At 50.1% G+C, this 9,993-nt stretch overlaps 2 protein-coding genes across 2 annotated transcripts in view; one reads left to right on the top strand and one right to left on the bottom strand.

Annotated features, from left to right (window-relative positions):
- The first annotated feature begins 12 nt into the window (after positions 1-12).
- CIB1 (calcium and integrin binding 1) lies at positions 13-3,484 on the top strand. Its single transcript, XM_079125545.1, has 7 exons — positions 13-210; positions 334-368; positions 1,371-1,479; positions 2,351-2,501; positions 2,637-2,755; positions 2,845-2,933; positions 3,246-3,484. The coding sequence occupies exons 1-7, from the start codon at positions 160-162 to the stop codon at positions 3,265-3,267; spliced, it is 576 nt and encodes a 191-aa protein (XP_078981671.1). The 5' UTR covers positions 13-159; the 3' UTR covers positions 3,268-3,484.
- An 812-nt stretch (positions 3,485-4,296) lies between these two features.
- The window catches only part of SEMA4B (semaphorin 4B), a 37,565-nt gene continuing 31,868 nt past the window's right edge, over positions 4,297-9,993 (bottom strand). The window contains exons 10-15 of the mRNA XM_079125406.1: positions 9,776-9,926; positions 8,513-8,723; positions 8,288-8,403; positions 7,874-8,040; positions 6,250-6,335; positions 4,297-5,989 (exon numbers count right to left, since the gene is read on the bottom strand). Coding sequence (XP_078981532.1) covers positions 5,247-5,989; positions 6,250-6,335; positions 7,874-8,040; positions 8,288-8,403; positions 8,513-8,723; positions 9,776-9,926 — 1,474 coding nt within the window. The 3' untranslated portion in view covers positions 4,297-5,246. The remainder of the gene's footprint in view (positions 5,990-6,249; positions 6,336-7,873; positions 8,041-8,287; positions 8,404-8,512; positions 8,724-9,775; positions 9,927-9,993) is intronic.

The following is a 9,993-nucleotide window of genomic DNA, read 5'->3' as shown; positions in this document are numbered from 1 at the left end:
GCTCTAGGAGGCCTGGGCGTGACGAGGAGAGGGGGTCGGGGTTGGTGGCTTCAGCAGCGGTTGCCGCGGGGACTGGGCGGTGACGCAGCCGGCGGGCGGAAGTGAGAAAGTTGCCGGCGTCCCAAGGAGAGTTGGCGAAGCTGTGCGCGCGGCGCGGCAATGGGGGGTTCGGGCAGTCGCCTGTCCAAGGAGCTGCTGGCCGAGTACCAGGTGCGCGGGTTCTCGGGGAGCTCGCGTGCCGGCCTGCGCCCGGAAGCGGTGTCCCGGAGCAGGCGGCCCAGCAGTCGCGGCCTCTGGACGGTCGGCTGACCCCCCTTCTGGTTTGCCTTCCAGGACTTGACGTTCCTGACTAAGCAGGAGATTCTCCTGTGAGTGCTGCCCCGAACCCCACTTCCGACTTGGGATCTTCTAGAGGTGGCTTTGGGAGTCACTGTCATAGATGGAGGGTGGGGCAGGGCTTTCCGGACTTCAGCAGCGGAGCTGTTACTGGAAACCCAGGAGTCCAAGCCCCAGGCTGCGCCTTCTTCCCAGCACACCCTCCCGTGTCACGCTTGGGGCCCCAGCGTTGCCCCGCGGAACCGCCTCTCAGGATCCGGGAAAAGTTGGGAGCTGTTTGACCCTGCGCTGCACTGGCCTCTGCACTAGCGAATATCTTGCCCCTGTCCGGCAAGGATTGCTGTAGCTCTTGGCTGACTTTGCCCACTAGCAAAACTAGAGAAGCCTTGGAGAGCCTGGCGTTTTCTTCCAACTTTACCTGGATGATATAGTAACCGTTAACACTTCTTGAGCATTTACCTTAGGCCAGGAACTGTGCTAAGTGGTCGCCTACATCATCTAACTTAGGGAGGTATAAGGCAAGGAAACAGGTTCAGAGAGGTTTGGTAACCTACTTAAGACTACACTGAGAGTAAGTGGATTTGATGTGGGCCAGAGCCCTTGAATGAGGAGATTCCTGGGCTTCCCTTGGCAAAGATCATTCCACTGGGAAGGAGGTGGGGCTGAGAAGGAAGATAGTTCAGGGAGGTATGGAGTCATCCCTGGAGTGAAAGAGAAGGAGATTGTGTTTTTGCTCTTTTCTTTCTGTTCTTAAGGGCCTTTTGGCTCCTTCCCTGGCCTCTCCATCCCTCAGTGATCTAGAATCAGTGCCCAGAACACATAGTAGGCCCTCAGTAAATATCTATTGCAAGAGACTATCATGTACTATCTTGTAATTTATCTCTCTTTGACTGACCATTGCCCAGTGACTCAGAAGTCACATGTTTGTGGCTTAGCTCCTCATCTGGTGAAGTGGCAAGGCAAGGAATGGGAATGTAAGTACATACAGGGTGACTGATGGCTTGAGAGAGACCAAATCCCCTCTTTTTTGTTAGAGCCCACAGGCGGTTTTGTGAGCTGCTTCCTCAGGAGCATCGGAGTGTGGAGGAATCACTGCAGGCAAGAGTATCCTTTGAGCTGATTCTCAGCATTCCAGAGCTCAAGGTACAGCCTCCCCACCCCTTTACCCACCCTTGCTCTGTTAAGACTCCCTAATTCCTCCTGCCACTCAAATGGAGATCATGGGGTTACTGGTCTGTATTCTGGTCTTTTTGCCTGCTTAGCTCTAACTTTCTAGGGGCAAGGCTTTCTAAAAATCACCCAGTAATATTATCTAGAATGGTGCTATTTATTTGTTTATTGGTACTGGGAATTAAATCCAGAGGAACTTTACCACTGAGCTATAGCTTAAGTCTTTCTTAAGTTTTTTATAAAGCGTCTCACAAAGTTGCCAAGACTGGCTCTCCTGCCTCAGCCTCCCAAATCGCTGGGATTATAGGCATGAGCCACTGCACCTGGATTAGAATGGTGCTTTTTAAACTTGGATTCTAGGACATATTCTTGGTAGTTCAGACAAGTTTTGTCCTTTAAGAAGAGTTGAATTCTTATTAAAGTTTGAGAAACCCTATTGCACAGGTTGATTGTAACTCAGTAGGGCTGCTGTGAAAATTTCTATGCAAAGGAACTGATCCAATGCCTGTAATATTAGTTGTTCAGTTAAATATTCTTATTCTAAAATAACCAGTTCATCTTTTTCTCTTTGTTTAGAATACCTTCCTTTTCACACTCTATCTTCACTTTAAGTTAAACAGACTGCCAGGAAGCCATCCCTGCCCCTTCCCCAACTGGCTCAGTTGGTGTTCCCTGCCCCTCCTCCACCATGGCCTTCTATCCTGGCCCCAGAGCTTCTTCTCCATGAGTCTAAGCTCCATGGTGCTTGTATTGTGACCTACTCCATCAAGTTTCTGATAGGATTTGATGAGCATGTGACCTGGGGCCACATTGCAAAGCATTCATAGACAGTTCTGTTACCTAGGCCAACCCCTTCAAGGAGCGAATCTGCAGAGTCTTCTCCACATCCCCCACCAGGGATAGCCTGAGCTTTGAGGACTTCCTGGACCTCCTGAGTGTATTTAGTGACACAGCAACCCCAGACATCAAGTCCCACTATGCCTTCCGCATTTTTGGTAAGGACCAGAAGGAACTGGTAGAACACCATGCCTTCTAACATGGGCTTCATGGTGGTGCTGCTTGGGAAATAGGTGGCATTTGTGCATTTGTGGAGCTCCTCCTGACTATGCCCTCTTGTGTCTGCTCTCTAGACTTTGATGATGATGGAACTCTGGACAGAGAAGACCTGAGTCGGCTTGTGAACTGTCTTACGGGAGAAGGCGAGGATACTCGACTCAGTGCTTCAGAGATGAAGCAGCTCATTGATAATGTGGGTGGCCAGGCCAGGCCTGGTCTAGTTGGGCCTGGGAACAGGAGGCAAGGGTTGGGGCTCTGGCCTAAAGACCTTTCCTTTTCCAGATCCTGGAAGAATCAGACATTGATAGGGATGGAACCATCAATCTCTCCGAGTTCCAGCATGTCATCTCCCGTTCGCCTGACTTTGCCAGGTATTTGGCAGTGGTTGCCTTACATTCTGGGAAACAGGTCTCAGGTCATTTTTCTTATAAAGGAGAGGGGATAGATTCACATGGGACATAACCCATTACAAAGAAGTGTCTTCGGGGTGGGGTAGGTAATTTTGGGTTTAGTCCTTACCCTCCTCTTCCATCAGAAAACCCCACTTGGGCTAGGGGTATAGCTCAGTGGCAGAGCATATTCTTAGCATGCATGAGGCTCTGGGTTCCAACCTCAGCACTAGGAAAGTTTAAAAAAAAAAAAAGAAAAAGAAAAGAAAACCCAACTCACTCTTCTCTGTGCAGTTCCTTTAAGATTGTCCTGTGACTGCAGCCCCAGCACGTGTCCCAGCACCTTGTTCAAGACCTTTCCACTGCTGAGCTGTGGCCAAGGTTACGCCTGCGTTGTCAGGGCCGGCCAAGCTGGCCCAGCCTGGAGCTGGCACTGTGCAGTCTGGCCCCGGGCAGGAAAGGACCTGCTTTTCCCTGCCATTGTCATCGCTCTGTTTCTACTAATCAATAATAAATAGGTTTAGAAGTTTTGACCCTGTGTGTGGCACCAGAAACACTGGTATGAGGAAGGACTGGACTTCTAGGAACTTTTGATCATACTAGTAATAAGTCACATCTAAAAGCAGGGCCAGCAGGGCATGGTGGCACATGCCTGTAATCTCAGTCTTGGGAGGCTGAAGCAGGAGGATCACAGCCTCAGCAATTTAGCAAGGCTCTGAGCAACTGAGTGAGATCCTGTCTCAAAATAAAAAATTAAAAGGGCTGGGAGTGGTAAAGCACCCCTGGGTTTAATCTCTAGTACCATAAGAAAGAAAGAAAGATCGGACCAGTGAGAAAACAAATCCCTCCCACCCTTGAATGAGGGAATGAGTACAAGGAGATAGCTGTGAGGGGTGGAACTCTCCAGAATCTTGACTGTGATGATAGTTTCATAAATTTTGGAATGAGTTAAAATGTAAAGAACTGGATACCAAAAGAAAAGTCAGTTTTACCATATGATAATTTGTGAAATTAAGAATTATAAGGAATTTAAGGAAAAAAGGCCCCATCCCCTGTGCCCCTACCCCTTGCTGCACTGAACTAGGAATACAGAATAAAGAGATTGAGGTGGACTGAGTGACCTCCCTGTGGGCTGAAACCCCCTTGTAAGTACCACACTCCATGGGGTGATGTTGGCTAAGCCAGGCTGGCTGTGGTTCATTAACCCTTGGAAAGAAGCTTAGAACCCCCAGAAACAGACCAACCTCAGAAAGCAAAAGTCCTTTAAGAGGGCCATGTTTAAACAATAATTCTTCAGATTTTATTAAAAAAAAAAAAAAAAACAAAAAAAAGAAAAGTAAAGTGCATCTTATTAAAAAAAAATATATAAAACCCATGTAAATTCAGGGCCCCTGTGCTGGGCAGTGTCAGTATGGTATCCCTTAGTGTGGAGTCAAGAAAGGTGTGAGAGCCAACTGGGATGGGGGAGAAGTCAGGGTACAGTCAGTTCCCTGTGCTTAAGTTCAAAGATGGGGCTGAGGTGATAGAAAGGAACACAAAGGTTGTCTCTCAGACTGGGATGGAGGAAGGCAGGCAGCAGTCTCTTCCTTGAATTCCAAGAGAAATGTGCACATTGTCACAACCTCTCCCAGGCTCATGCTCCCTCTCTCATGTGGCCACAGCCTACATGGGCAGGAAGGTCCAGGAGCTGGATCTGAGCCAAGGGCCTAGGGAGGGCTGCAGAGCCAGCCTGGCCCTCTGGTCCCTGAGTGGTGGGGTGATGGCACAGCTATATCCTCAACCAGCTGGCAATGCAGGACCCTCAGAACCCAAGCTGGCCCCTAGCTCTGCAGGGACAAGGGCAGCCTGTGGCAGTAGGATAAGGCAGAAGGTAGAGGATGCCAGCTGGGCAGGGATTTCCAACTCTGTCTCACATAACCACTTTGAATAAATCTCAAGAGTCCTTGGAGGCCGTGCAGCTGGGAGGGTATGAACCAAATGGCTATGTGCATGGGATGTCCGTGTTCTCTTTCCCATCTGGTTTCACATTTTCAGTTGTTTTTTTAAACAAAAGGCTCAGTTTACTTAGGAGCACTGCTCTGCCCACCTGGGCAGGCCCTTCTGGGCCCTGGAGGGCAGCCCTCCTACAGCTTGCAGGGCTGTAAGACTTGGGTGAAGAGCAGCAGGCCAGCTGGCTCCAAGGTTCCCAAGGGCAGGGCATCATGGTTGGGTTCCATGAAAAATGGAGGACCAGTGACCCTCTCTGAGCATTCACAGCCTCTGAAGCCAGGGTAGCCTCTTCTAGAAGTTCAGCTGTCACACCACAGAGTCCCGGATCTCAGAGCCCAGGCGAACCCGAGGCCGAGGGCACACAGGGGACACCTCCACGAAGCTGTCCTGGATGCTGAGCGGTCTCTTCTCTGACTCAGTGAAGACCCGAGGCCCTGGGGAGCTATCTGACAGGGTCTGGTAGCCTCGGTGGTCCAGTGGAGTGCTAGGAGGACCTACACCATTGAGTGGTCGGTTCTCAGGTGGCAGCACCACAGGGCGGGTCTTGGGGTGCACACTGGCACGCTCCCCCTGCTTCAGGAAAACTTTCATGCCATCCCGGTGCCGGTAGAGGAAGAATAAAACTAGAAGTACCACAGCAAGCCCAAACAGCGTGCACATCACCAGGAACTCATTCCAGTAGGACTTGTCTGCACCCCAGCTGGACTTGCCACCAGCTGGTGCGCTTACTCGCGACGTGTTGATAACGATAGGCACATTGCCGCCCCGGTCTGTTCGTTCCACCACCCCGTTCCCCACCACCTCTGGGCAATAGCTGGCCACTAGCTGCTGGAAGCCCTCTTCCAGTGACCAGCACTGGAACACCCCCAGCCCCTGTTGGCTGCCCACCAAGAGCAAGTCCCCAGTGGGCAACACACGGCAGGAGGCAGAGGCATTGACAGTGGCTCCATTGTGCAGCCAGAGCCGGGTGGCCAGGTTGGAGAGGAGTGGGCAAGCCAAAGTATTCACTATGTTGGGCTGGAACTGAACTTGTTCACAGGGCTTCTTGGCTGTGGACAGAAAAAGCATGTGGTAGTGGGGAGCTGGTGCCCACAGGAGCTCCAGGTTCACCCCTCCTTCTCAGCTATATCCTGGTGCCAGGATGGGCCACTCTGGGAACTCCTGAGACTGTGTCTCATTTTTTAGGGTCCCATTTGCCAGTTTAAAAGACGAGGATGTGAGGAAGGCATTTACACCCATCAAAGTTCAGACGAGTCTACTAAGCAGACTTGGTCCCCACCCTTCTTCAGCCTCCAAGGAGGCACCTTACCTTCTGGTACAAAAGACCGGGGCCTGGCTGTGGAAGTGTTGCAGTGTTCCTTTGCATTGGCCCCCTCGATGTCCTGGATCCATGGCCTGAGAACCAGAAAAAGTCTGGGTTAGGCCAGGAAGCCCTATGAGCCTGTGTTCCCTCACCCCTCAATGCATACTTAAGCCTGGCTAAGGGACCTGGTGCTCAGGGAACACCAAGCCCAAAGCAGAGGGTAGGAGACTTCCCTGAGCTCATTCCCCAACCCCACAGGGCTTGAGTAAGCATCTCCTGTTTACACATTACTGCAAATAAAAGTAACATGCTGTTTCCCTTAGTTACAAAAGCAAAATGTGCCCTCGAAAACAGTCTGGGGGCTGGGGATATAGCTCAGTCGGTAGAGTGCTTGTCTTGCAAGCACAAGGCCCTGGGTTCGATCTCCAGCACCCCCCCCCCCAAAAAAAAACAAAACAAAACAAAAAAAAAAACCAGTCTGGAAGGACAGCTGGACCTACATGTAAATATCTGTCTCTCTGACTAATCCACATGCGTTGATTTACTTTAGAAAGAATAATAAAAAAGAAAAATAATTCTGTATGCACTCAGAAAGCACAAAGGATAAAAATAAAACAAAAATCTCATGCAATCTGCCATCCAGTGATCATGACAGTATATCCTTCTAGGTGTATGTTTGTAAACTCCTGGTTTTTTGTTTTTTGGTTTTTTTTGGTACTAGGGACTGAACCCAGGTGCACTTAATCACAGAGCCATATCCCCAGCCCTCTTTTTTATTTTGAGACATAGTCTAGCTAAGTTGCTGAGGCTAAAGTTGAACTTGTGATCCTCCTGACAAAACTGACACCAGATATACACATGAGAAGAAAGAATGCTATAAATGGGGAACCTGATCCTGCCATGCCTTAAGTATGTAATAAATTTGTGTGTTCCTTTTCCTGTAAAACAAAACAAAAAGAACCCTACAAACAGGACAGATTCAATGATTATTTAAAACATTTAGATTGTTTATTTATTACATATGTAAAAACATTTGGAAGAATAGTAGTATATCAAAATCTTAACTCTGGTTCTGTTTAGGTGGTAGGATTAGGGGCAGTTTTTATTTTGTTTGTGTTTACCCCTATTTTCTTTCTTTTTTTTTTTTTTTTTGCGGGGGCGGGGGGGGGTGCGGTGGTGCTGGGGATTGAACCCAGGGCCCTGTGCTTGCAAGGCAAGCACTTTACCAACTGAGCTATCTCCCCAGCCCCTTACCCCTATTTTCTACAGGAACATTTTATAATCCAAATATTATTCTAAATCACTCTTTTATGGTTAAATAGACTATTCTGTAGCTCTTACTGTTCCTAAAATATGTTCACATGCCAACCACATTCTCCTGCAAGATTTTTCATAGCTATGACATTTCATACTCTATCAAATTGTGTCACTCCTTTCCAGGCAGGTAAGATAAACACACTATCTGAACTACAATATAGTTGAGAGGAAGCAGGGGAGCTCATGAATGATTATGCTGAGACCGTGGGTGCAAATGAGACCGTATGATGATCCTAGAGAGACCCAAGGAAGAGCTCTGAGGCAAGGTACACTAGAATGGGTGTATAGGTGAGAGGCCCTGGGGAGCTCTCACCTGGAGGCCAGCTCAGGCCTGTAGAGGCTGATATGTCTGCAGCTGGAGCCACTCCAAGCACAGTAGGGGTCCCGGGCAAGGAGGCAGTCCCCACAGGTCTGGTACAGGCTGCAGTTAGCCACAGGCACCTGGACTACACCCGAGTGGGAAGCAGCATACAGAAGCCCCTGCATAGCCAGACACGGGATGAGAGGTGGACATGTACAGCCAGGGCCACCACCCATGACTGTAGATGATTCACATGCCCACTAGCACACCACCCAAGAGGCCTGTCAGAAAGTGGCACCCTCCACTTTCTGATCACCTGTGCCATGAGCCTGGATTTCATAATTTTTCATTTGCTGGTACAGGGGAGGAAAAGCTAGTGGGGACTAGCTGGTGATGATGAAGGCCGCTCCTCCCTCCCCCACTCACTCTGTGGCTATCTAGGAGCAGGTTCTGCACAGGCTGTCCTGATGAGAAGATCTGGAGCTCCTCGATGATGTGCACCCTGGGGCCGATGTCCACTGCCTTGTGCAGCCGGCCATCACCTGGAAAGTGGGCAGAACTCAGGTCCCGGGTATAGTCCATCTTCCATGACCCACCACACCCACCACCAGCCACACCCCTTGCCCTGAGCCTGTGGGTTGTAGCACTCACCAGTGCCTAAGAAGAGGACATCGTAGTTGCGGTGCAGGGCAGGGACCCGGTGCACAGCCACACGCTGGTAGCGGGCTTGTGGCTGCAGTAGCAATAGGCGACTGCGGACCTGCCCATCCATCAGGAAGTGGTCTTTGAGGAAGTTGAGCACACGGTCGGGAAGCTGCAAGGATGAGCTGATCCTCCGTTCCCGGGCACTGTTGGTGATGCACTAAAGCAGAAGGTGGCAGCATGAGCCAGCAACACTGTAGGGCAGCAGGCAAGATGGGGACCCAGCGGACAGGAGTGGCGTCTGCCCCTGTCCCAGAAGCCATGGCACATGGCACATGGCTGACCTTCTGTAGGGTGCCAGTGTGCCAGTCAGAAGACCAGAGGGAAAGCCCAAGGTGTGGAGACACCAAGGGCTGAGTGAGTTTCCTTGCTGGGCCTCCTTACCCTGTTCACACACTGGCCTCAAGAACTATGCCAACTCTTCCTGCACTTCCATCATTCTTCCCACTAGAATCCTCAGGAAACCCTAGCTGGGCAGTGTCCTGGTGTGATGGCTGCAGTCAGTTCCTGTACCTCCCAGGGCTGCCCGATTATCTCTGCCTGGGAGTTTCTCTATGCAAAAACTAACACACCAGAGTCACTGTGAACCAGTGAGGCAGCAGTTATTGAAAACAACTCCAACTGGACTGTTCTGAGATGGGCTCCATACCATCTTGCAAGCTCAAATGAGTCTAAGCTGTAGTCACCCAGAGCAGTAATGGCTTACTGATACACCATTATGGCTTTCTTCCCCCACTTCACCCGCCTATTCCCTCATGCCATATCCTGGGGTCACCTCCCAAACAAGCTCACATCCTTGTTTCAATGTCTGCCTTTGGGGGAGCCCATTAAGCTAGAATGAAAAAAAGCAAGGCCTGTTGCCTTAAAGTTGGTCATCTGGTCACTTGTTAAATAAGAAGCTTGCAGTTGAGTAGGGGAGAGGACCAAATGAAGGGACAATTACAACAGTAAGCAGTAATGGGAACAACTTGCTCAGCCTGAGATAGGACAGGACCTAAGGCATGTCAACATTCATATAACTAACATTACTAAGTTAGCTATATCTAACTTAGTAAGCCAAGCAGGCCTGGCTTGTATCCCCAATTTTAAAGATGAGACAACAGATTCCAAGAAACTGTATGATTTGTTTGAGGCTGGACAGCCTTGGTTCCAGCATGACATGGTGATCCACATCTTCCCAATACCCGCCCTGAGTGCAAGGCCAGTACCCACCGCTCCAGGCCGGGGTGTGGGCACTGGGTGGGTCACAGTGTACCACTGCTGGGTTTCTCGGTTCACCTCCTTGTAGAGGCCATTGAAGGCCTTTTGCACATCATCCATGGTGAAGACACAGATGGCAGAGCCTTCCGTAGTGCCCCTGTTCCTACAAAGCAAACAGCCAGATTAACCCAAGAGCTCCAGGGGCTCAGGACGAGGCCCACAGGGCCCAA

The sequence above is a fragment of the Sciurus vulgaris genome, assembly GCF_902686455.1.
Source record: "Sciurus vulgaris genome assembly, chromosome: 2".
Lineage (NCBI taxonomy): Eukaryota > Metazoa > Chordata > Mammalia > Rodentia > Sciuridae > Sciurus > Sciurus vulgaris.
The sequence above is the reverse complement of the archived record's forward strand: the minus strand, read 5'-3'. Positions and strand labels throughout refer to the sequence as shown.

Coding starts and splice junctions, on each gene's coding strand:
- CIB1 (XM_079125545.1), top strand. CDS start 160: ATGGGGGGTTCGGGCAGTCGCCTGTCCAAGGAGCTGCTGGCCGAGTAC. Junction 2,502..2,636: donor CTATGCCTTCCGCATTTTTG/GTAAGGACCAGA, acceptor TCTGCTCTCTAG/ACTTTGATGATGATGGAACT. Junction 2,756..2,844: donor TGAAGCAGCTCATTGATAAT/GTGGGTGGCCAG, acceptor TTCCTTTTCCAG/ATCCTGGAAGAATCAGACAT.